Source organism: Eucyclogobius newberryi, unplaced genomic scaffold (genome assembly GCF_026437365.1).
Source record: "Eucyclogobius newberryi isolate DKJ021-1_F unplaced genomic scaffold, fEucNew1.0.hap1 SCAF_21, whole genome shotgun sequence".
Taxonomy (NCBI): domain Eukaryota; kingdom Metazoa; phylum Chordata; class Actinopteri; order Gobiiformes; family Gobiidae; genus Eucyclogobius; species Eucyclogobius newberryi.
The window spans coordinates 18,476,005-18,502,302 of NW_027315846.1; the positions used below are offsets into that span (position 1 = coordinate 18,476,005).

At 41.9% G+C, this 26,298-nt stretch overlaps 4 protein-coding genes across 4 annotated transcripts; 1 reads left to right on the forward strand and 3 right to left on the reverse strand.

The window, feature by feature from the left end:
• The first annotated feature begins 157 nt into the window (after positions 1-157).
• xgb (x globin) lies at positions 158-5,704 on the forward strand. Its single transcript, XM_072457933.1, has 5 exons — positions 158-443; positions 1,967-2,074; positions 4,298-4,418; positions 4,557-4,637; positions 5,125-5,704. Exons 1-5 carry the CDS (start codon positions 280-282, stop codon positions 5,242-5,244), a joined length of 594 nt encoding a protein of 197 aa, XP_072314034.1. The 5' UTR covers positions 158-279; the 3' UTR covers positions 5,245-5,704.
• Positions 5,351-7,288, reverse strand: srp14 (signal recognition particle 14). The gene is made up of 5 exons (XM_072457934.1): positions 7,125-7,288; positions 6,663-6,735; positions 6,324-6,436; positions 6,218-6,250; positions 5,351-6,131 (listed from the first exon to the last, which is right to left on the reverse strand). Exons 1-5 carry the CDS (start codon positions 7,200-7,202, stop codon positions 6,042-6,044), a joined length of 387 nt encoding a protein of 128 aa, XP_072314035.1. The 5' UTR covers positions 7,203-7,288; the 3' UTR covers positions 5,351-6,041.
• A 990-nt stretch (positions 7,289-8,278) lies between these two features.
• Positions 8,279-11,090, reverse strand: LOC140370318 (5'-3' exonuclease PLD4; the record flags this gene model as incomplete). The annotated part of the gene is made up of 9 exons (XM_072457432.1): positions 8,279-8,795; positions 8,863-8,959; positions 9,033-9,198; positions 9,267-9,406; positions 9,487-9,687; positions 9,760-9,887; positions 9,968-10,088; positions 10,392-10,575; positions 10,954-11,090. Coding segments are annotated over 9 exons (1,374 nt in total), but the record flags the coding sequence as incomplete, so codon positions are not given.
• Positions 11,091-11,476: 386 nt separating this feature from the next.
• On the reverse strand, positions 11,477-24,469 carry cep170ba (centrosomal protein 170Ba). The gene is made up of 19 exons (XM_072457433.1): positions 24,294-24,469; positions 23,534-23,671; positions 22,560-22,649; positions 21,927-22,005; positions 21,407-21,465; positions 21,148-21,301; positions 19,102-19,230; positions 17,764-18,255; positions 16,826-17,697; positions 16,607-16,708; positions 16,163-16,277; positions 14,557-16,089; positions 13,831-14,077; positions 13,619-13,764; positions 13,436-13,581; positions 13,274-13,359; positions 13,103-13,196; positions 12,982-13,033; positions 11,477-12,899 (listed from the first exon to the last, which is right to left on the reverse strand). Exons 2-19 carry the CDS (start codon positions 23,639-23,641, stop codon positions 12,694-12,696), a joined length of 4,710 nt encoding a protein of 1,569 aa, XP_072313534.1. The 5' UTR covers positions 23,642-23,671; positions 24,294-24,469; the 3' UTR covers positions 11,477-12,693.
• Positions 24,470-26,298: the final 1,829 nt, after the last annotated feature.

Consider the following 26,298-nt stretch of genomic DNA (forward strand, 5'->3'; position numbering starts at 1 on the left):
AACTGAAAACTATGTATAAAGCTAAACCAAATCATCAATCAAATGATAATTGAATAGTGTTTATTGAAAAAAGGTGTGTGTGTGTGTGTGTGTGTTTGTGTGTTTGTCTGTGCGCGTGCGTGTGCTTGGCCAGTGTCTCGCGCAGAGCAGAGCCAGACGGAGGCGCGTGTGAGGAGCTGCGCACGTCAAACGGATGACGACCACATTGCACAATTTTAATACTTGTTTCTTAATATATATTTAATCGGGCACATCGTCGTCCATAGTTGTTCATGAAGAATGGGTTGCGCTATTTCAGGTCTGACAGCGAAATCTGACTTTGGAGAGAAGAGCACGGATGACGCTCCCGCGCGCCTCAGCGACGCACAGATCCAGATGATCAAGGACTCCTGGAAAGTTATCCGGGATGACATCGCTAAAGTTGGAATTATTATGTTTGTCAGGTAAGATCTGAGCTTAGAACTATAGGATTCTGTAAATCCTCGTACATTAAAAGTAGCATTAAAAAAAAGGATGGAAAAATAAATAAAATGTCAACAATAGGATAAAGGAATCGAGCTCATTGGCCATAGATGCTCATGCTAAATGTGGCAATAGTTTCAGTCAACTGCTATTTCACTCCATATGCTGCACCATCAGTGACAAAAAGCAGGACAATCAATCAGGGACATGCGCTTTGCCCTGTGATGACAGGATCCACACCCGTGTCAGGCTATGATCATGTTTATCAGACTATTATTAGAAATAATTAACTGGGGAAACGATGGGATGCCAGGTCATGCCATGCACACCTCATATATCTTTAAAGAGACCAATTAGCCTTCTCTCAAAGGACAACCCGGGCAGATAAAAGTACAGTTTTCAATCATCATAATTGCAGGACTAGTATTTTGTTTGTATTTGCAATATCAAGGTGTGCGATTCAACCAACCGCTTTTAGAAGTGGTTTATAATTGTATACTAAATTGCATTAATAATTAAACTAATTGCTTTAACAAAGATTGGCATGTGTCCTGTAGCCAGTGGTTAAGATGACCAGAAATGTACACAATAGCCCTTATGTGTAGTCATGAAAGAAGAAGCACAAATAACAAGCACGTTGTTTATCAGAGTTGTATTAAGGGTCAGCCCCACTGGCCCCAGGTCCATGGAGCCACTGTGACAGCAACACATTATGTGACCTTTTCAGGCAGCAAATGCACATCGAGATCCACCCTCCACTGCCCCTCATGTCTCTGAACCCTGGGGGGAATCACAGTGAGCTGGAGGCTCCAGTCCTCCCCCTTATCACTTCAGATCACATCTGAACCACTTACATCATTATCGCTGCAGGTTAAATGCCAAGAGAAATGCAAATGAATCATAATCGCATAATCTCATATAGGCACATGTCTCAGTCTCATATGAGTAAAAAAGTCATCCCTGGATAGTTGTTGTGAAAGAAATAGTCCAAACCTATAAGCTGCCTACTATAATGTACAGCACATGGCTAAGGTTCAGTTGGTGTTGATCTCAATATATCGCCTTCTTTCTATTCCCCAACACTTTAAATCCAGTGACCCATCATATTTAAACCAGCTTTTCACACCACTCAGATTTGTTAAGTGGACATTGTCGTTGAGTAATCCACCGTCACCATAAAAAGAGCACCAGTTTGGAGACGCTTCACACAACACCTCTTTTCTTCAACAACCAGAAGGACAGAAGTGTTAAAAGCCTGTAAAGTGAATGGCATTGGCGAGAATTCAAGAGTGCTTCTACTTCTTGGTCAACATGACCTATAATATTTGTGGCTTCATTGATGAAATACTTCGTAGTAGTGTCCTTGTTATTGTAATAAATTGGGAAATCCCGGCAGATCGTCCCATGTACAGCTTGAGTGTCTTGCTGTGGATGTGTATTGCCGTCTCTTGCTTGGGAATTTGTCCAGCATTGTATTTTAGAATATTCTTACTTCTGTCGACAGGTTGTTTGAGACTCATCCCGAGTGCAAAGATGTCTTTTTCCTCTTCCGTGATGTGGAGGATCTGGGGAGACTCAAGACTAGCCGGGAACTCAGAGCACATGGTTTAAGGTAACACTTAACTCACAGTAAGAATGCATGCTTTTTGTGTTTTTTGAGCAATAAATGCAGGATATAAAAGTTTAATGCCATACTTAGGAACATTTGAGACAAAGTAATAACATCTCCATGGAGTCTACCAAGTGGTGGACCCCACCAGAAAAGTTAGCTTTAGTGTTTTGTTAGATTACAAACCCTAATCCCCCAGGTCTTGTTTTTCCAGAGCATCCAGTGTGGTTTGTTTATTTGGGTCCCTATTAGCTGTTGCCGTGGAAACAATCTACTCTTCCTGGGTCTGTTATATTCAAGGAAAAGCCATATGAAGTGGTCTATCACTGTAGGCTCATCATCACTGTCACAAACAGTGGCCCAGAATGCCTTGCATAGTCAGAACATGCTGTTACTCCACTCTACATGAAGCAATGGTGCATTGGTTTGGATTACTGAGAATTAAGCTTATTGTGTCATACATCATAGCACAGTGCTATGCCAAAATATAATAACCCAGGATGTCAATGTTATTCACAGCCCTCTCTAGTCTGCTGTACCATTGCTCTCAACAGAAGGCCAAAACTGCCAATTACCGCCTGAGGACCTAAAGGTGCAGAGGCTAGGCTGGCACGGCAGACCAAAATGTGTCACCCAACCCGCATGGTCCTGCTGTGAGAGCTATGATAAGGCCAAATGGCTCTTCAGTGGCACCCCGGGGACATTAGGACAAATGCAGGCAGATGCACTGAACCACCCACTCCAGAAACATTTTCAAAAGACCCACGATTCTGTGCAATAGTGATGACAACAGCAGGAAAATCCTGTGGGGTTATGTTATGTGTGTGCGGATAAAGACAATAGACGTATAATGGCTACATTTTACAATAATTAGTATTCATTCATTTATTTTCTATGATAAGATAAGATAAGCCTTTATTTGTCCCACAATGGGGAAATTCCAGTGTTGCAACACAAAGTAGGTACAGAAGTAAATAATAAATAACAGATAACTTATAAAAAACATTAAAAAACACTCTTAATTGAAAAGCTATTATAAAAACCTCTTATACTCTTGATAAAAAGTAGAAAAATAATAATAACAATAGTAACACTCTTATTTACAGCTGTTATATGGACAGAGAATATTGCACCTATATGATTGACATTGTGTCAAAGTATTGCACATGGGTCAATATAGTGACACTTGTTCACATGTTCAGGACTAACAGTGTTCTATGTAGAGTCTGACAGCAGCAGGAAGGAAAGACCTGCTAAACGTCTCCTTCACACAGCGAGGGTGGATCAGTCACTGAAGCTGCTCTCCAGAGCAGACAGAGTGTCCTGCAGGGGACAGAGTGTCCTGCAGGGGACAGAGTGTCCTGCAGGGGACAGAGTGTCCTGCAGGGGGCGACACTCATGGTCCAGCATAGATGAGAGTTTAGCCAGGACCTTCTGTTCCCCACCTCCTGCACCGAGTCCAGAGCGCAGCCCAGCCCCACTTGTTCCTAGTAAAGGTCGCGGCGTGACTAGAGCCTATCTCAGTGACTTTGGGCCTTAGGCGGGGTACGTCCTGGACAGGGGCCAGCTCATCGCAGTCTTCAGAATAATTAGTAATTCATTAATGAAGATGCAATAACTTCAGATCAAAGATGCAAAGCTATGAATACCAACTTGATGTTTTTTTCAGTTTGAGCAGTTGAGGATATATTATGTAAAATAGACTTTTTAACCCCAACATTATAATGGTGTTCCATCATCATCAGTATAAGATCATCTAAAATGTCTCTTGTCTTATCTTATTATTGACTTATTCAATGTTTTTTTTAGGCTTGAGTGCTCAGAAAAGGTCAGTTTTCATCTGCCTCCTATCTCTGCTCACTGCTCTGTACTCTGAATCTGTACTAAATCAGATTACAGGTCCAACAAGTAAGATCAAAAATGGCATTTTTCATCAATAAATACACAGAAACATAAATCTGCATGCAAAGGTGAAATGCCATTTTTAACAGGACGTCAATGGAGCCATTTCCAATATTAAGCTGAACAATATTGTGTTACAATGAACAGAATGTCAAATCCTTATTTATGCATGTTATAATTAACAGTTCTAGCTGGAAAAAGCACACTTGTAGTATTTACTCCCATGCACAACAAACTATCCTATCAGATCTATTTCTACTGGGACATATCACTACTTCACAATTAACTGGGATCAATAACCAGGCTGGCTATCCTGTCTTTCAGAGTAATGTCTTTTATTGAGAAGAGTGTGGCAAGGCTAGACCACCTGGAACGGCTGGAGGCTCTGGCTATTGAACTGGGGAAAAGTCATTATCATTACAACGCTCCACCTAAATATTACAATGTAAGTGTAATGTCTCTCCTCTTTATCTTAGTCCTTTTTACTCAAACTCATTAGACACAGTAAGACCTCCACAATCACTCACACAGATCGCCTCCTATTAACAAAGCCACATTATTACTTGTCTTGTTTGTTTCCTAGTATGTAGGAGCAGAATTCATCTGTGCAGTGCAGCCTATTTTGAAGGACAGGTGGACATCAGAGTTGGAGGAAGCCTGGAAGGTATTGTTGTGCGTCTAACAAACACAAACATCTGTGTAACATGTCAAAATACAACTTTAGTTGACTTTGGATTTGACAGATGTAGAATTGAACCATACACATGCTTGGTCCTATACCATTATATCTAAATCAAATCCAGTAAGGCCAGAATCATTCCACAATATGTTACTTATTGTGGTATATTGAGCTTAGTTTTAATACCGTTTGTCCAAATTTCTAGGGCTGTCAATGTTGATGCGTTTTCCTATACGATAAATCAAAGACAAATGAATGCATTGATCATGGATTTCACAGTACCATTCAAACAAGTGTCTTATACTTAATACAGTGGGCACAAAATGATTCTCTGGTCAAATTGATTTATCAGGCGCGTTCTGGCTGGAAATTAGAAAGTGAGAAGACAAAAGTAATGGATAGGATTTTAGCAAATTGGTCTGAACTGAACGTAATAGAATCACAATATATTTAATTGTTTTATGTGATTCAGGCCATGTTCCAATATGTCACGGGCCTCATGAAACAAGGATATCAAGAAGAAAGCACCCGACAGCATCAGCTCACCCTCTCTCCAAAAGACAGACCGGAAAAAAGAAGCACAGCATTGTGAAACGCCTCTTCTCTTTTTAGTTTACAGAACTGTAAGCATTTGTTTTCTACATTATTGTAACACTGTTAAATGTATTATGTATTACAAGAATGGACAAACACTGGAAGACTTTGACAGAGCACTTTTATTCATGAACATAAATCTATCTCCTTTACATGTAAAATCAAACTCTGCTGCCTTGTGAGAAATGTACAATTTATTTACAATAGTGTATTGTATGTACTCAAAAACATGCCTTTTTTGTAATCTAAAAATATGTTTTGATTTTGATAACTACCTTCACATAAATATTCAAACCTAAAATAAGTCTCAAAAGGGAGATTACATTGCTGTTTTACATTTTTAGTGGCATCCAACATATGTTCTATGTGATGGATCTATATTGATAAAATAAAGACGTACTGTAAAAATGAGTTTGCGTCCACATTTCCTCCTTATACACCATTGATTCTTAAAACAACTTAAGACACAGATGATTTGCAAAAGAAGTCATCTGTCAAGTTACATAAATAGGGAACTAAACTGTTAAATCCCAAAGAAGGTATTTCATCCTCTGGAATTTTCAATTTGCTGACCTGGTTGTCGGTTTTGAAGAAAATAAAAATTTAAAAAAGCTTCAAAATGGTCAACTTTCTTCAGATCTGCTCCAAAAATGGGATGGCACTGTAGAGTTCATGATGACACGAGAATCATGCAGCCACAGGGGGGGGGGGGAAATCCAGCCCTGAACTGTAGACCATTCCCTCAGACAGGACGTACATGCCAGCACAGGAACCCCAAAGGTTATCAAGAGTTCATCATTGTGTAGCTTTTGTTTTCTTGCTTTTGCTTTTCTTATCCTTCTTCTTAAGTCCGTCCATGTGAGCTCTAAGCAGGTTAGAGTAGGCCTGGGAGGAGACAAATGCCACATCAAATTATAGCCAAGACTTTATGAAACACAGAAAATAAGACAAGGACGTTGGGTCAAACCTACCATCTGAAACTTGATTACTTCTTTGGTGTTGACCTGAAAGCAGAGGTCACATTCGGTATCATACAGCTCATAGCGATTTACAGCAGAGTGAAACAGAGAAACTCACCACTGTACTAATTTTCCTTTTTCCATCCGACGCTCTGATAAGACATTTGTTGTCTGCGGGGTCAAATGATTCTGTATGGCCTTTTCTAGGAACAGGTTTTGTCCTACCATCATCTGAAAAATAAAATCAGGTTAGTTACTGTAAAATTGTGCAGGGCAATATGACCAAAACAATCACACATTTTTCTTTTTCCTACATTTGATTTTGCTTTAATAAAAAACAACACAAACAAAACACACAGTAATCAGTGCAATTAAACTAGTCTCAAATAGACCTTCAAACAACATGCTTGATATTTCACATCTAGATTGTGGTCTGTTCCTTGTGACTTGTACTTACATTTCTTAAGTGTGATGACAACACTACCAGATGATCTACACTTCTGGAACAGGCGCGTGAGCTCTGTAAGAAACTGTACCAATCATTAGCACAATCATTCACAAAATTATGTCTATGCAAAGATTGAGGCGGTGGCAATATCATGTCAGTACTGAGACAAGACAACATCTGTGAATCTTTTAACTTATGTTGCAATCATTTGAGTTTACCAAGGAAACACGAATATCCAAAACATCTAGTAGTGAGGATGAATAAAAAATAATTATAGAATGACAATAATAGAAGCGGTTGCTTAAATCTCAATTGAATCGGCAAGTAATCATCACAGCTATGATTTGAGCTATCGCATGCTAGCCTGGTAGTGACTAGCCTGTAGAGAAATACCACTAAATACAACCACATACTTAGTGAAAACGGAACTTTAGAAGATGCTAACTAAGGATTTCGTCAAAGTGTACTTACCGAATCATTTTCCAGGAGTACCATGTTTAAAAGGTGATAATGTGTTAGAGTGTGGCTCAGAAGCCGCAAGCTAACCATGAAGCTAACTCATATGAGCCGCATATGAAGCACACGTACTACAACTGGAGCTCCGCCCTGTGCGGTTTGACTGACGCACGGCCACAGCGCCACCTACTGCTGTGGAGGAGTATCACACTTATGATGCCTCTTAAAAGGAAACTGTCACTTTTCTGGTGGGAGGGTCCGGCACCTGCTTGTCTCCATGGAGATGTTACTACTTCGTCTGGCATGGTGACGGACCACAGTACGACGTCAAACTTATAGTGTAGTGAGGACTGTAATAACATGATATTTTAAATGTTCAGATACTGGTTAACCTTCACCACAGGGTGTCGGTTCAGGACAGTAATGACATGTTCAGGCATAATCAATTTGAGCAATTCAATCAATCAGATCAGGGAGGAATCAGAGAAGAAGGAGAGAAGGAGAGAGAAAGAAAGCAACCTGTGTGTGTACCTGTTGTCCTTCCTTCCTATAAGTTATCTGTCCTTTCCCCCTGTACCTACTTGCGTTGTAACACCAAAATTTCCCCATGTGTGGACATTAAAGGCTATCTTATCTTATCTTATCTTATGAGGTTCAATCAAGCCCCTGACCCATCGCTGTATCTCCTCATTCTCTTCGCTCACCTGAACATATCATTGCTGTCCTGACCCGACACCCTGGGGTGACGCTTAACCAGTATCCAAACATTTAAAATATCACGGTATTACAGTCCTCATTACAATTCTATGTAAACATCAATAGACTGAAATCACAGCAAACAAACAAGACCAAACAGGTTCTACAGAGTTATTTGTACATATAGGCTACATCTCCATGGAGACAAGCAGGCCCAGTTACAGATCAGATCTGTGGCAAGACAACATCACTCACAGCAGGGAATGCATGTTTTTATGTTTAAGGTATTTGATCAATAACAACACCTGTATTTCAAGATACGTTTTTTGCTATACTATGGAACATTCCTGTAAAGATGCATAAAGAAGACAAAAGTGGGAAACTGCTCATCAGAAAAGTTATATAGTGCATATTTAATTAAAATGGACAATGTTTGGGCACAATAACATGGGTTATAAGTAGGATATTAGTTATAAGTAGGTAGTGGGTAGTAGTGGGTTATAAGTAGGATCGCGACCCCAAAAAGGGAACAAGCGGTAGAAAATGGATGGATGGATGAATGGATATAAGTAGGATCAACAAAAGCAAAAACCAAAGCACAACATTTCCCTTTGAATAATCTCAAGATTTAGATTATTTCTGAAAAATCATCAATTCAAAATATGTATTTCAAAATCAGCTACATCCATATTTGGGCCAACCACCAATGACCCCAATCAACAAAACATTGTTTTTAAATTTCAAAACAGATAAATGATTAATATGTGAAGAAACAAAACAGAACGTCATTTTATGTTACTAGTGCACAGTCAGGATGGTGCCCAAGTTCATCTAAATTCACTGCAAACTGTGAGTTCCAGTCCCTTTCAAAGATGGCACTGAGCTGGCTCTGAAGAGACTTCTTCCATATCAGGTGAGGAGCATGCTGGGAAATCACCAGGCCCACTCCACCTGTGGTTGTGAAATAGTCCCCAGACCAGTTGGATGTACCTACAGCAAAACAGGAGTTTTCAATTAATAATTGACTTGACACATGAAACTTCTTTGAATAACTTACCAATATAGGCTACTTTATCAGTCACCATATATTTGTTGTGGTTAACTCTGGTATATGGTATTCCAGTCTGGTTTCCAACAGGCACAATGAAAAGTTTCTGTAAAAAAACGTTGTCTTTAGTTTACACCAATTATTTTTCTAAATTGATACGATGCATTTTCAGATCTTACTATTTTGATGCTAATGTGTGTCAAATTACTGTCGAGTGCAGCTAGAGACTGAAGGAAGGACAAGGTGTTTGGATTAGAGTCCCTCCCACAACTTATCAGCATCCGGAACTTTACACGTCTGTCAAAAGCTGCAGCTCGAATGGCATCATCAAGGACTGACCAGTATCTGCAAAATCACATGTTTGTCAGCTGCAGAGGATGAGACCATGTCAAAAGTCTGTTACTTAAACTTACTTTGGGGGCCCGTCAAACTGAACCATTGGCAGGTACTCCATGACACCCACATCAACATAATGTTGAGCCTCAGAGATACTGGTCAGAATAGCATCTATGTCTGGAGTTCTGGACAGGGGGCAGAATAGAGGAGGCGAACCCTTCACAAAAACGGAACAGAAACATTGGATCTAGACTCTTTCGTTTCAAAGAAAACTTGACAGAAACTTTAGGAACTCACTGCTATATATATCTGGCTTGAAATGTTATCTTCCTTTACCAGCAGAGGGCGTAATATGGTAATGTTTGTGTCATACTTAGAGGGCCAAGGATCAGGTAAGGTGCTGTTTGGAAGTCCCATTTCCCAATAAGAGGTGAAAATCTTCTCTAGGTCTATGGCTAAGCTTGAGCAGTTGTAGATAACCACACCTAGTTCTTTCACCTACAGCAACACAAATGACACATCAGATTTCTCCATCAAAAGAAAAATACATTGGGGGCATTTTACCGTTACCTGTGTGAGAGCCCTCCAGTCCATGTTGGGACTCCCAATAAAGAGATGTTTTCTGTCAACAATCCAGAACTTACTGTGAAGGACACCGTGTGTGAGACGTCCAAAGTCCACCTCCCTCACCTGGACACCTGCGAGAAGGAAGAGACTGGGGTTATTGCAAGAGAATAATAAGCACAGTAAATAAAAGAATTACACAGCTGGTACAGACCATTTTGTTGGAGGTTTTTCAAATCGGTGGAGTTTGTAAGCACAGTTGGCTTACTTATCAGCACTCGGACTGACACATTTTTTGCAGGCAACGCTTCAAGTCCAGTCAGAATGCGACTCCCCTATTGTCAACATATTACATATTGTCAACATATTGTCAACATATTACTACATCTTAATCAACCTTAACAAAGAATGAATCAAGATTTAATTCATACTGAACAAATTAATTATTTAGAATGATTCAGGCTCAGTAAATACTTAATTAAGGGGTTAAATTATTAATAATTCTTAATAAACCGTTTGTTCATTACAAATTAAGTATGTTTTTAATGTTTTAAGACTAATACAAATGTAGTTTGTAGATAAAGTGTTACAAATTAAAGATGATTATGTCATTTGTTATTATATTTTTGAGGACTCACAGGGATTGCAGTAGAAGAGTTCACAGTGATATCACTGTCAGTCAAAGTCCAGTAAAAGGACACCACATCCAGTTGTTTAGTTGCCATGGCGATGAGACCTTCCCATACAGTTTCCAAAGGGTCTCCGAATGTGGCATTGTCACTATACTCCATGTACAGAGGAATACTCTCCACAAGGGCCATGCTTGAAAATGTGGGATGGAAGATAATGTGACAATAAACAATGTAGAAGTTTACATTGTGAAGACAGAAGATAATTCTTAACAAAGAGGAAATTCACACTGAAAGCAGAAACTAAATATCAAGTGGTGACGTGAATAAACTTGTGACTTATGTTTTCAAACAGCAAATAAATGATTTTTTTCTCCTTTATATTAATCATAATTTAGAACTTCCTTGTCCTTATCCATGTTTTATTATCACTTTAAATCTGGTTTAGCCCTAATTTAGACCCGATAACATCAGGGCTTTAGATCTGGTAGTAGTAGTACTCATAAAGTCTTCAGTGTGAATAGTTTAAGAACACCGGATCAGGTCAAAGGTGTGTCACTTTGTCAATTACCTGCAACTGTCAATAGTTGGTTCATTTGGATCATTTTCAGAAGTGGATGGTCTCACCAAAACAGCAAAGGCAAGTAGTGTGCCCAGAAGAGTGAGACAGGCCAGCACTGCAGCCAGCACCACACAGCTGGTCGGCTTCTACAGGAAGCATGAACTCAAATAATGATAAACCTTTGATCATTGCATTGTGAGCTTTTATATATCTAACCTTTTTAGAGACATTGTCATGGAGGGTTCCATAAGCTGCACCAGGCATTTTTGTTTTCTATTACACAGAAACAAGAATGATACATAAACAGAAATTACAATCATGAAAAAGCATAATGCATTCAGAGATAAAAATAAAAACAACTTACATAGTGAATGTTTCCACAACAATGGTGACTGTGTGAAGCTTTCTAGTCACTGCTCCATCTGAAAGTGTTGTGTTCTAGCCACTAGAGTAGAGTTCCTGTTTTCGCTTTCATTTCAGCTTTAGATTCTTACAGTTTGGATTATAAAAAACTGAGACATCAAAAGTCAAGTTTTATAATAATATATTTTATTTGATACAGAAATACATTTACAGCCCATTAATTATATACAAATAATTAAAGACTAATACTAGCTCACAATTTCTACTGAAAAGCAACTGAAACAAAAACAGCCATGTATTTGACACGAGGAGGAAAGCAGAGGGCGGAGACAATCCCACTGCAGATAAATAGCAGCAAATGATATAAAAACGTCTAAATGACATTCAGTGTTTTGTCTGTAAACAACTACTTGGCTGGTGAACGCACAGCTCTCCCACAGCTTTGGGGCACTTGCAGAAACTTCCCATTTCTAGTTAAATTACATTCGTAAGTGGGAAGAGGGAAAAACATACTGTATACTTGACTCAACTTGACCACAAAGGGATGTTGAGGTGGTCATGTGAGACAAATAGTGCAAAAGAATAAATCAGGAGGTAATTCTAGAGGTAATATTTAGACATAGAAAACCATATTTTAACTGTCGATGACTAAATAACACACGCACAAAGATACAAGTAGAGCGATTCCTACCATAGAATCCTCATAACTGTAGTGTTAAATGAACAAAGACAAAACATAAACTGACAAATCAGTCGCCAGTTTTTGATTGTCATGGGCAAATTGAGTAATTTGTACTGCGTTTGAAAACACACACAATGAACATTTTCACCTACTCATCTAAGTAAGATCTTTGAGTCAAGTATTATAAATACATAAATAGAAGTCTTTCGGAGTTGTATACTGGACTAAACCCCGCCTTCTATGCCGCCCACACATTCCTGAGACACTTCCAACAATTGACTTTGTGTGGTCTACTCTAGATGAACACAAATGGACACAATCATGGTGGAGATAACGTTGACGACAAAACATAGAAAAGACTTAATATAAAAACATTTTGTCTGGCACTAATGTCTCTTTCCTTCAGCTAATTTAAACTACATTTCTCAGGGTGGTTCTTAGCTTTAAATTACAGTAACACGATTCAGCAGGAATTAAAGGCTTTTTGGAGTCAGTGATAGGGAAAGATGGTCCTGCCTCTTACAGGTGGAATCTCTTTGGACACGTCTGTGGGGTTTGCTGGTACCACGGAGCACACAGAGAATAGTATTTTTGTAATTGTAACCATTTTAAAAAGGAAGGCTGCACTTCTGTACTCCATCTCACTTCCCCCCGTGCAGACAAACCGCACAGTTGTTGAGCACCCTTGTTTATTGTGCGTGTCATCAGACCAGGTAACTCTCCCTGCCATCATCAGAGGCCATGGCAGCTCGTCTGAATCGGTCCCCTGGTCTTGGACCCCCTCCTTGTCTGGACGAAGAGGGCGTGGTTCTCCAGTCCTGTGACGACACAACTCTGGACGGACGAACTCCAGAGGAAGACGACTCATTAGATGTTCGAGTGACCTCTGGCTTCACAACCGTGTTCATGACTGAGGAGATGATGGGGAAAATAGTAATCGTTAAAAAATAGATTAATGATTACATTTGCAGAGCCAATAAAAAGTTACTCACTTTCAAGCTGGCGTTGAACTCTTCTGAGCTCCAACAAAATCGATGCAATTTCCTGAAAGTAAATATTAGACTGTAAGGAACTTGCCTTTAACTAGATTAAAAATAAATGTTAAGCACAAACTTTATTTGAGGTTTTGAAAAGAGGCATTTCATCATCAGCAAGAATCTTCCTCTCGATTTCCTCCCATTTTTCCATCTTGTTTTGAAACAGGACTCTGCAAGAACAACATTAAATACTTCAGATGCCTTTGATACATGCTAAATAACAGTTACATCACTTTATAGAGCTCACTTCATTTTTTCACTAAGCTCCTCCGTGTTTTCTCTGATGGTGCCAATGATCTGAGACACAGGATCCAGCTGATTGTCCATTTGTGCCTTAAGGAAGAAAACACGTTATTGTAATGTTGTTAAGGTCGAACAGGCACAGCTTCATGGCCCCTCATGTCCTCACCTCCTCCTTGTGCTGATCCTGTTTTCTAATGCTCTGTTGGTGGTTTAATTTATGGACTGGTTCAGTTGAACCTGCAGATGCCGAGGGCCATCTTTGAGGGTTTATGCTAGTCTCAGGAATATGCCCAATGAGCTGCAAAACAAAATCTGGTCAGATAAAAAGATAACGGAGACAAAATCAGACATAGTACAGTAGTCACCTGTGTATGAGCGGTCACAGAAGGTGGTGCACTGCTCTCTGCTCCAGGGTTCTGCGAGTCTCCATCTCCTGCTACATCATGGATCTCCCTGGCCAGAATGGCAAGGTCTTTGGCCAGGTCCTGACTTAACCTGCCATAGAAGTAACACGTAATTCAAAGTACAGGAATATTCAGTGTTAGTATTGTTTCTTCATACCGTGCAATCTCTACACTGTGAGACGACCAGTTCTGGTAGGCTTCCCCCTCTTTGTTCTCGTCCTCAGAGTCTTTGCTCCGGGACACCTGGCGCAGAGCGACCACAGGCTGGGGGCGGGGCTGGCTGCGTGGGCTGTGGGAAGCTGAAGAAGGTTGGGAGCGTTTGGGTTTAGGAGTGCTCTGGTTGGAGTCGTACTCCTCATCTGAGGTAGAAGTATAGTCTGAGCCTTTCTGCCGCCTCCTCGAGCCTTAGCATTGTCCAGTGGTTTGAGTTTGACAGGAAAGAGGGAAGAAGCAAAAGGAAAGAAAACAGAACCATGAAAGAATAAAGCCATGAAGAGTGTGACAAAAGTCCCTGCAGCACCAACAGAGCACTGCCTGTGGAAGTCAACATTTGTATGCAATTGACTTTTTCCATATTATTAAAATAGATTTAGAATAAATAAATGATTGCCTTCCACAGAAAAGTAATGTCTAACCAGAACCATACATCACAATCATGAGAAAATATATAATTAGTAAATCATATACATTTACAGCATTGAGAATAGATGTTGTAAAATGTTAGTGTGAATGTTATTGAAAAAAGTTAGTGAAGTCCTCAGTAGCATGTTGTCAATTATGTCAAATTGAAAATGGATTATGTTCCTTGTACTTGTGGACAATAGTATGTCCCGTACATTTAAGTATACATTCTAGTGCTTAGTTTAACAGATTGAGAACTTACTTGCTGTGCTGCTGGTATACTTGGCACTGCTGGCGCGCACTCGGGTGATGGGAGTCTTATTGAGAGGAGCTTTCTGTGGTCTATCGACCGGCTTCTGTCCTGGAATGGATGACCTGCGACCAGAATTGCCCCCTGCATCCGAGTTTCGGTTAGAGGAGCCTGTGCTCCGTCCTGGTCCCTGGGGGCCCGATGATGCTTCATTGTCACTTGGAGTGTTAAAAGAACTAGTGCGTTTACGGGGCATTGCCAACATGTCCCATTTGCTGAGTTTTTTAGGTTCCTGAGATTGCTTTACCGTGTCCAGGGACACCTTGTCAGTCTCCATGCTCTCATTGTCAGACTCTCCCAGACGAGCCCGGCGGAGCATGGACGCCCTTGTGACTCTCGGAGCAGACAGACTGCTGGCACGACTCAGAGCCTGGGACACTTTGGTGCTCTTGCTCTCCTCCTTCTGCAGGGGTACAGTGTATTTCCTGCTGACCTGGGTGTGGTTTGACTCCTGGTCTGAGAAGTGTCGATTGGAACTCTGGTGGTCGTCGTTTAAGTCTGTGGAGCCACGCTTTCCCACATTGCGCCTCAAACCAGTGTGTTTCCTGAAAGTTTCAGTCTTGATGCTTCTCTGTTTCTCTGACACAGAGGACTGGACGTTAGAGTCCTGACTGGTGATACTGACAGATGACCTCTCTCTGTGGAAAGTGTTGGAAGGCTTTTTGCTGGTTTGCTGTGGTTTAGTCTGGTTACTTTGCTGGCTCACAGAGCTGGATGTGTCCACGTCAGACTCTGCAGATAGACAGTCCATTACTGGAGAAGGTGAGGGTGCCGTTTGTCCAGCCTGGAGCCTGGCCTCCAGTGCAGCCAGAACATCTTCGGTCTGTTTGAGATAAGAGTGTGTGTCCTGAGAGGTGGAGCCCTGCACTGACTCTGGGCTGGAGATGTGGGGCAGCCGAGCGTTACTGGGCTGGTCCTTAGAGAAGCTCTCCTGCCTCAGCAGAGTGGCCCCTGGGCCCTCGGTGAGCTCCCCCATGACACTGTGGCCTAAGGCGGGCGCTGAAATGCTGGGCCGAAGTTCTTGGCTGGCTCTTTGCTTTGTCAGTGTGGCTGTGGAGAAAGTTTTCCCAGTTTGTTTCTTTTCTGTTTTTTTGGCGTTTTCTAGATCTGTCACATTCTCCTCTGAGTCGATGTAAAAAGATGTGGACCTGGACTGAAGTGTGAGCAGATCTACTTTCTTTTCATCTGTATTCGGCAGAAGTTTCCTCCTCTGTTCAATGATGGAACCGTCTCCTGAATTACTGGCATCGCTCAAGCTGTCAGGTTCAACGTCATCTTGTACAGATAACCTCAGAGCACTGACCTGAGATCTGGGAGCAACAAGGTCACTCTTCTCTATGTCAAATGTGGACTGCATGTCATAATGGACCTGAATGCTGGGGGATTCAACATATTCTTTATTTCCTGTTGAAGTCTGGTAGGTTCTGGGACCATTGGGGTCTGAAATCTCCCAACTTTGGCTCAACACGGCTTTGTGTCTGGTACCTTAAGAGAGTAGTTAAAAATTAATTAAAGTAATTAAACAATTTGGCCATCATGTTTTATATCAAGTGCTTACCACCACCAGACTGCTCTATCTGGAAAGAGGAGTCCAAAATGGAAGATGATGGGAGACATTCTGTGTAGCTGTCTGCTAAGCTGGCCCAGCAAGACATCCACTTAGGAGATTGCATCTGCAGGAGATATAAAACATCTAATGGGTAACTGTTAACAGGTAAAATTCAGTAACATTTCAGTTGAATACCAAAATGACCAGTGTTATGCATGAGGTTAGTGTGAGATGGCAACTATCAATATAGTAGTCTAGTTAGTTTTTTTTTAATTCACACATCAAATCAAAGAAAATCATGTCAAATGTTTGGAGAAAACATAATCCCATATCATTTCCAAGCCTTTCAACCCACACACTTGATCCATCACTCCACTCGTGTTAATGTTTTTTATCGACCTTGCCCTGTGATTGAGTTAGTTTACCTTCACCAGACCACTACCCTGCCCTCACCTGCACAGTGCTATTCTGTCTATGCTGCTCATTGTCATTAATAACAGGTCTATCTGTGGTTGACGCCTTTACTTCACTTTGGTTGATTTGCACCCCAAACACCTGCCAGGAACAGAGCATTATCAGTCAATGAGTGAAGGAATAGTGAGAACTGGCTCCTCTGCAATCATGTGAGCGTTATGATGAGTACAATGACACTTAGTTGTCATTCTAAATGACAGAATGGACACTTGCCTGGTCAATCTTGCTGCGGGCCTCTTCCAGCTCCTTGTCCAGAGCATCTGCCTCTATAGTGTAAGTGCCTGCGTCACTCAGACTGTCCTCTTCGTCATTTCTGCTGCTGGTAGTGGTCTTGCCTTCAGTACTCTCGTGTGTGCCTAATGTGACGGTGCTGTTGAGGGGCACAGGCCGGTGAATGGGAGAAGAGGTCTGTGGCTGATTCGTCGTGATGGATGAAGGAGGGCTGGTCTGAACAGGTAAAGTAGCTTTCACATTAGGGGGGCTAGTTGTCTTTCTCTCTGCAGAAACACTCTGCTTTGCTTGTTTAAGATATTCTGCAGTAAAGTCCCGAGCCAGTTTGGATTTGCGTCCCACACTGCTGAAAGGCCGTGTGGAGACAGAAGATGTGGAGCGAGAGGCGAAGCCGGTGCTGATGCGTTCTTCTGTCTTCGGGTCCTCAGAGGGCGGGCTCTCTGAGGAGGGAGGAGAGTCACAGCCTTTTAAAGGCACTGTGTAGCGGTGAGTCAGAGAAGTCCTCTCTCCAGTTGGACTGGGGCTCTTCCTGGACCTTTCCACCTCAAGTCTGAGTCCAGAGACTGGAGGTAGAGTGGTGTTATTGGTGAAAGACTGAGAGTGCTTTTTTCCTTGATTGTCATCAATAAAATCAATGACAAATGCTTGTTTAGTCTCAGTCTTGGTGTGACCATGAAAGGAGTGTGGCTCCTCAGATTCAGGAGATGCGTAGCGTTCTGGTGGAGAATGTCTCTGATGTCCAGAGACATGGGATCGAGACTCCACATCTGATGGAAGAACGTCACTCCCATTGGTCCTAGGAATGCCTGAATCACTGTGAGTGCTGTCGACCCAGTTGGCTGTCAAAGAAAACAAAATAGTTTATAACATCTGTTCATTTGCTGGTCAATTTAAAAGTGACTTACAGAGTCGTTTTTGGGTTGAGGGATCACTGAGTGTGCTGTACAAGTCCTCCGTCTGTGACCTCCTTCTTATCATACTGGCATTGCTCTGAACCAGCCAATCTGCGACTTTACTTTGTGCTGACATCACTTCAGTCGGAGCAGCAGTTGTTTCTGTGTGGGGAAGCTTTTTTTGCTGGCGGAATGAGAACTTAGTGATGTGGTCCTTGATCTTCATTTTTCCTGGTGTGCAATCATCAAACTCAATAGTGAAAGAGGCATGGCTCTGCACCACAGGAGGGGTGGGGGTGGACAGGACGCTCTCAGGCAGATCTGGGATGTCTTTTGTGGGGACTTCATGCACCTGAGAATCAGGTTTCTTGGCCGGACGCTGGTGGAGCTCTTTTGTCGGGATCTCAAAGTAGCTTGGTTCTCGGCGGTAAGAGAAAATGGACTTTGCATGACTGTCAGACAAGGAGCCATTGAGCTCATATCTGGAGGAATTTTTGGCTGAATCTGTAGGATAAATATTATATAACATTATATAACATATATAAATCATATAACAGATCGATTCATATGCATGCAAACAGTTGTTAATACATATAAGTATAAATCAAATATTGGCATTGCAACTATTGATTATTTGTCAAATCGGGTAATTGTTAATTGAAAAAATAACAGAAGATTAATTGGAGTAATAAAACCTCTCGTCTCAGCACATGGCAATGAGTCCATGTATAGATAACATTTTGAATGTCTAATTAGTTGATGATTATCTCAATAATCAATAAATTGTAATCAATCAACTTGTCTCGGCCCCAAAATTCATAAACTAATCTAGTTCTGGAACCTTTTAGTTGGATTTTGTGATTGGACACACAAACTAACACACATTTTGTGTTTGGATGTATCCAACCATAAACTTAACTTAAGAGTTCTGTACCACTAGCAACAAGACACTGCAAGTCGTTAAGCCTTAGGGTGCCAAATAAATGCTGCTGAATGTGAGTTAAGGATCAGAGTCCAGGAGAAGGTAGTTGATCAGGAATAATCCGTTTTAGTCCAGGCAACATGAGTCCTGCAGTTAGCCTCCCTGTGCCCGACCAGCAGATTAATGGGTGCTAATCCATCACAAGGCAGACACGCACCGCCCGGTCGCATGGCATGGAGTATTCTGCCAGGACTGTCCCCAACTAGCATCTAGAAACATGCCACTGGATTACCACCACTGGACTTTGTGGTATGGAATGTCAAAATAAGGAATGTCAAGGAATGTCAAAATAAATAAATAGTCAAGACACTTAAAAGCATTCATTCAAAATAAATGAAGTTTGCAATAACAAAGAGGTGAGCTTGTACCTGGTGAGTCCTGGCCTGGCAGCTTCCCTCCTCTGGACAACTTCTTGTTCTCAAGGTCTTCATCCTCGCCCCACCAGGACGGCTGACCATACAGAGGAGTGGGCTTCGATATCGGTGATTCTGTAGCAGCTAGAAACAAAACAGACAAACAGCAGCATAAACACAAACAAATGAACAGAATCAAGAACAGTAAATACATAACCACAAAAGAGAGTGAGGTGAATTTTCCCAGCCAAATGTATTTAAGAGGCATGCCATTTATGCAAGTCGCTTTTGGTACAAGTAAGTAGTTGCAGTAACGGAATATTGCACAACACAGTGATATAATATTACGGTCTAAATTTCAATATTCCCTTGAGAACTTTGAAAAGCAGGAAATGGGGTCAGATTGATGTCAAAGAGACAGGAAAGCCACCCAAACGTAATCCTTCTTGTTTGAAAGACAAGACGAAGAGAATCCTAATCTTTTAAGAAAAAGACTAAAGGATAATCACTGATTTTTTTACCCAAATTCCACTGTTTAATATACTGTACTATAATCTATCAAATGCTATTATTGCTTAAGTAGTTTTTGTGCCAGACTAAGCACATAATCTGGATGTTCAATGTTATTCTAATGCACAGGATAAACAGTCAACAAGCCGCCATCTAATATCCTAAACATCTGCAGAGCTTCTGTTGCCCAGGACACAAATAAAACAACACTGTAGTGGCATCCAAGTGCCATGCTTCAGTTCCTGTGGCATTACACAACCCTCCACTATTAACTTTATAATATAAACTACAGTCAGAGGCATAAGTGTGTAGCCTAAAGCATTTTTAGCAACATTGCACAAGTTCAAGTGTCCTTCAGAGCAGACAGCTGTGAGGTCGGACACGCTCACATCCTGTACGGCTTCATGGGAAAATGAGCAGAGGCGCAAAGGGGGAAGAGACAAATGTATATTTATATGTATTTATATAGCGCTTTTCCACCTTAAGGCACTCAAAGCGCTTTACTAGGCAGTGTGGGAGAAGTGTCTTGCCTAAGGACATGCATTAGGTTTCTTATCAGTGTGTTGTGGCAGTTTTAGTGAGATAGTCGTTTATTTATCACTTTGGCACACTGCACGCTACAAGAACTCAAGGCTACATCACGTGGGCTCTTTCAGCCTGAGAGCTCCAGCCACAAAGAGCTTACAGTGAACAGTTGTACAGTGTTAGCTAAAGAGGGGAACTGGCGAAAAGTTTAACAGGTCTACTAACTGACTGTACCAGTGAAGATCCATTCAGGCATTCAGTAGTTTACAATGGAAAATGAACTTCATCCACAAAATCCTTTCTCAAGTTTTCAATTTTCCTACTGTTACATTATGGTATGTTTTAAGAGAAGACATTGAGGTAAATGTTTACATGCAACTGCATAAAACCTTTTCCTGCATTTCCTTGATCCAACTGTGGGAAAACAAACATTGAAGGGTTAAAAGGTTCCTGAAACTAGTGTGCAATGAAATTGTGTCTGAAAATCAAGTGCTTACAAATAAACTTGCCTTGCCTTGCCTAAAAAGGGCAATGTCAATGCTTATTTAGAGTTAGCTAATGGTCATGTCATGTTTTGGACTCGCAGCGTTCCACCTCCTCATGTCCAGGCGTGGCCTTCACTGATAAAACTGCATGAGCCTTACTTCTTTAACTGCTCTGGGAAATCCTGACTAGCACAGGCACACTCCGATGGCTGTGCCAACAACATGGGCACGTGAAAATCCATTTCATTAGAGCCAGACTCTGCTCACATGTGCAGTCTAATCGCACAACAAGGATGTTCCTGGTAAAGAGGGATCCTTATCCAGGGATTGAAAGACAAATACTGGCTGCCATGTGGACACAAGACTTCCTCTTCCTGGTGCGGTAAGGCACGGTATTCAAATCTATTGCAAGACACAGGGTTCACTAGAGCCTGTGCAAACAATGACTTCATCTCAGTTGTCACGCTATCCATGCAATACAGCATCTTCCTGTTTGGCTAGACTGGAGATCAGAAATGTACCTGTACAATCAGAAATGTACCTGTACATGAGTGGGCCTTTCTCTCAGCCTTGTCTTGGAGCTTGGCTTTGGAGACAAAATCCTTGCTCTTCTCTGGACTATGAAGCAGTTTTTCCTTCGTCTTTGCCTCCAGAGCTTTGATACTCAACTGCAATTGGTTGGTGTACTTTTCATGCTAAAGACAGACAGACAGGAAGCAGGATGTGAAGAAACGAAGGATGCGCTCAATAATAGAATCCATTCATTAAATGTGCATTTGTGACAACTTTAACCAACTTACTTTTAGCGCTTCCTCTGGTACCATATGTTGACATTTCTCCAAGATATACAAATGGACATGTACAGGAGGAGTCAAGGAAATACTTACACAGTGACATTATAGCAGAAAAAAAAAAAAAATTAAAATGATGGTACATTTTGAATAACCATCTAACAAGAACCAAACCCTTTTTTGATTGATTTCAGAATAATTAAATTCAGCAGACAGCAAACTGCTTTCTCCCAGTTATCTCCACATGATTGCTGCATTCACAGATTGCTGGACACAGGGGTCAAAGGGTGCAACAGATTTTCAGTTTGCTATAGGACATAATCTAAAACCCCTGACTGAAAACCACTGTGGGATTAACATACCAGAACAGCCAAACACCACTGACTAAATAGGAACATGAACCATACCAATCCTAAACACGTCCTAGTGATGACAAGGCTGTAAAAAAATGAAGTGGTTCGAGTCAAAGCTAAGTGAAGGAAAAGCCAGCCGTGCACAAATAATTCATATTAAACAGGCAAAAGGATATCATAACCAAAACGAATAACATCCGAGAGCTTGAGTGTGATGTAGGTTTGGTCTGGGATCCTCAAGTCATTCACAAATGTCTGCAAAACAAATAATAAAATAAAATACTGCACAGCCATTCCAAAACCCTTTGGCATTCATGACAAAGCTGCTGAAAGTGTAAGATGCTTTGCATTTGGCTCTTTTCCAGTGTAAAGTTAATCCATTAGCTCAAGATTACAGTGTTATGCAACTAACCATTTGTTGCTTATTTGGATATAAAAGTGAACCTGTCAGGCATGAGCAGTAAATTATAACACATTTTTGGTATACTAATAAAAAGGTATGTAATCATTTTAATGGATTCTGTGTAAAGTAATACATCAGAAGCCCACAAATTGGTACAGGAAAAGGAAAGGTATAGGAAAAGCTGATTTATTGCAGACTAAACAAAGACGATTGGAAAAGTCAAACATCTGTGACAAATCCATACTGTCTTGCTCTGATTACCGGTAGTCTGATTATCTACCACACATACAAGCCAGTGTTTCCGAAAAACAAAGGGGCAGCTCTTACTGTGCCACAAAAGCCTTCACCAGGTTCACTGAAATGAGTTAAAGTCAATGAATTCAACTATTCGGACACCGATACCAACCCCATTCAAGCTGCCCAGATCCTTCACCATGTGCTCATCCGTCTTGGGGTCGTAGTGGATCACAGCGTGTTGTTTGTCCACACTGCGAGACTGTAAAGAGGCACACGAAGACACTTATTATTATGACCAGGCTGTTGACCGCTAACAAAGCATGTGATTCACAATGAGCCTACTGCCAATTTCCTGCTCATTAGAGACGGTGCGGCCCCTTCATCAGAAAGAATAACACAGATTGAAGTGGACTGTCGACACAGTTCACAATCTTTGACTGGTTCATTCAATCAATGCAGAAGGATAAAAGTAACAAAACTGTGTCCACGGCAAAGACACAACACTGTAGCTATGGGGAGAATCACAGAAGTCCTAATATAACTTGTACAACTCTTGATATTTCTCTTGCATCCCATAGAACTTGCATAGCATGAGAAACAAGCTGCATAATTTGTAAGTGAGTGTAGGTCTGAGGTCTCAACGGCTAAATTTGGATTATGGGAGAAATTCCAATTTATCCGCTCTGGTCTGGAACATTTTTTCTCCCCCATAACTTGCCAAGATGTATAAACAACAACATGTAAAAGCAAGCATACGTCTCCATGGGTTTCAGAATGATGACGAATTAGGATTGTTGTCACAGCAATTAACCCGTTGAAACAAAATATTCTGTCTTTTAAATCACGAGAAGCTGAAACCCATGAATACATTTTAAAAACGGTTTGAAAAAATGCTCTGGAATGTACAGCATGGAAAACTTGACAGAGAGGAATGCTTTAGTCGTGTTAAAGTCTTTGTTTAAAAGAGTGTCCAGGCAACACTGAATGGAGGGATGTTAGACTGGTTACACAGTCACAATTACGAACACAGAAAGCATGTCTGGCTCTGCCGGGCATATATTCACACAATGTAGTGAAGAGCGGCGAGGAGCCATGTGACACGCTGCTGCTGTTTGCTGTGTAAACGTTATAGTGAGTGTCTACCTGCAGCATGAGCTCACAGTCGTCCCGGCCCACAAAGATCATCTCCCGGGGCAGGCGGTGGCGTGTGCCCGAGCTGCTCACCAGGAACCAGGAGGTCACACTCATCATGGAGCCTCGAGTCAGGACCTTCTCAGCATTCTGCAAAAAGATAAACACAGCATCAGTGGACAATCAACTCCAGTGTATTGAGATTAGAGCTGCTTTAAGATCTTACTTCAAAAGTTCAAGGTTCAAGGTTACATGTTACTCTATTTACTCTCAGTGCAATCAAAGCACACCTTTAGTGAGTCATTCAGGATAGTGCCACAGAGGAGAGAATAGAGTTTGAATGGAGTTCTAATTGCGTTCACAACTGACAATGACAGGATTTAAAAATCAAAAAGGGAAATAAAACTACAAAGGGACAAATACCTGAACTTTCAAGGCAAAGGTAGTGGAGCATGCTGGGAAACCTGCTGCACAGAGCCGTGTCCATCGCCTTTACAATGGACTGTTTGTAACTTTGATACCTTGTTGTCACGGCACCAGTCACCACAATATGCCCCAGATGTAACCCCAGATGTAACCCCAGATGTAACCCCAGATGTAACCCCAGATGTAACCCCAGATGTAACCCCAGATGTAACCCCAGATGTGACAATTTGTTCATCGGAAGTCAGAGTATTTACAATGTTTCGGTAACAGTGAGGGAGGCTCGGGCTATTTGGCTAACACAGAAACAAGCTTCTTCTCCTCGCGATCACAACAGCGACATATTTACCTGAAAAGTCTCTTCCGTTTTGCTCCCAAATAAAGCCAGAGTTTTTAGTGACCGGAAACAAGAGCGCTTCGACGGCCGACACGCATGAGAAGCAGGTACGTGCACAGGTAAAGGCAAATGTTCATCACAGGCGCGTCTTGTTCCTGTGGGATTGTCACTGGGGCGAAACCCTCCTGTCCGCGGCTGACGTGCCTGAGGAGTCCCGTCCACAGCAGTGACGTGCACGCCGCGAGCAGAGAGGCGCAGAAAAACACGAGGTCCCACTCTGTCCTGCAGGAACGCGACAAGGTATAAGCCACGCCCCGGTGTCAGTGTGCTGCCGTGTGCTCGCGGAAGTGCCTTCATATTATAAAACACGGATTTATTAAATAGATTATAATTATAGCTCCATACGACATTTATTTTTGTAGATTTAAGGCCACATAGTACAGCGTACTTTGTTTCAGTGAGGCAGCAATTAGAAGTGTTTCTTAAGACTAAACTTAACAATAAAAAAATATAAGCCATATTTTCCGTCCAGGCTAATTAGTAAATTTAGTTAATGGGTCAAAAGGTTTTTTGTTGTTTTTTCGATATTTGATTTTTTTTGTGTGATTTATATTCTTTTAGATGCGTGCGTGTACCAACAGCCCCAGGAGGTGGCGCTATTGGTCTAATTTAGAACAATTGTCCATAAAGTCGTAGACAGTATATACGGTATATACTGGTACATGGGTAGACGTGTTTATTTCATGTTCAAATACGGTGAACTCCGCTAAATCACGCTCCTTTGCTTTATCTGCAGCAGGAGTTACGACAAACCGAGAGTTTAATCCCTGAGATCTCTATATCATGTTTGCAGAACGTACTCAACAGGTCAAACCTGTTGTACCCGTGTCACAAAAATCCCCTTCCCCAACTTTCACCTGCTGCAGTTACACATGGCTTATTCTCATGTTTGGAGTGTAGCCTACACTTTCTGTCTGCAGTTCTCCCACCACAGATTTACTCCTGACAAAGGGTCATAGTTTATTCCAGGTTGTTGTATCTCTAGTGCTCGTTTATGTTGCTGTGTAATACAAAGAGGAGTAAGTGTGACTTTTACCCGCGCTGGCCCAGGGGAGGCCGGTGGCTCAGATCCAGCCCGGAGCCCTGCGCTGTCTGCTGAGGGATAGTTGTTAGGTGAGTGTCACACCGGGGCACACTGGCTCCCACCTCAGGCCTGTGTGCTGCAGCTGGCCACAGACAGACTGAGCTCTGGCTGTCAACATCTGCTCCAGAGCGTGCCATCTGCCCCAGGCCCGAGGGAGCATCTCTGTCTCCAAGCAGCTGCAGCACACAGACCTGAGCCAGTGGAACCATGAGTGTAACACACAGACCTGAGCCAGTGGAACCATGAGTGTAACACACAGACCTGAGCCAGTGGAACCATGAGTGTAACACACAGACCTGAGCCAGTGGAACCATGAGTGTAACACACAGACCTGAGCCAGTGGAACCATGAGTGTAACACACAGACCTGAGCCAGTGGAACCATGAGTGTAACACACAGACCTGAGCCAGTGGAACACACAGACCTGAGCCAGTGGAACACACAGACCTGAGCCAGTGGAACCATGAGTGTAACACACAGACCTGAGCCAGTGGAACCATGAGTGTAACACACAGACCTGAGCCAGTGGAACACACAGACCTGAGCCAGTGGAACCATGAGTGTAACACACAGACCTGAGCCAGTGGAACCATGAGTGTAACACACAGACCAGAGCCAGTGGAACACACAGACCTGAGCCAGTGGAACACACAGACCTGAGCCAGTGGAACACACAGACCTGAGCCAGTGGAACCATGAGTGTAACACACAGACCTGAGCCAGTGGAACCATGAGTGTAACACACAGACCTGAGCCAGTGGAACACACAGACCTGAGCCAGTGGAACACACAGACCTGAGCCAGTGGAACCATGAGTGTAACACACAGACCTGAGCCAGTGGAACCATGAGTGTAACACACAGACCTGAGCCA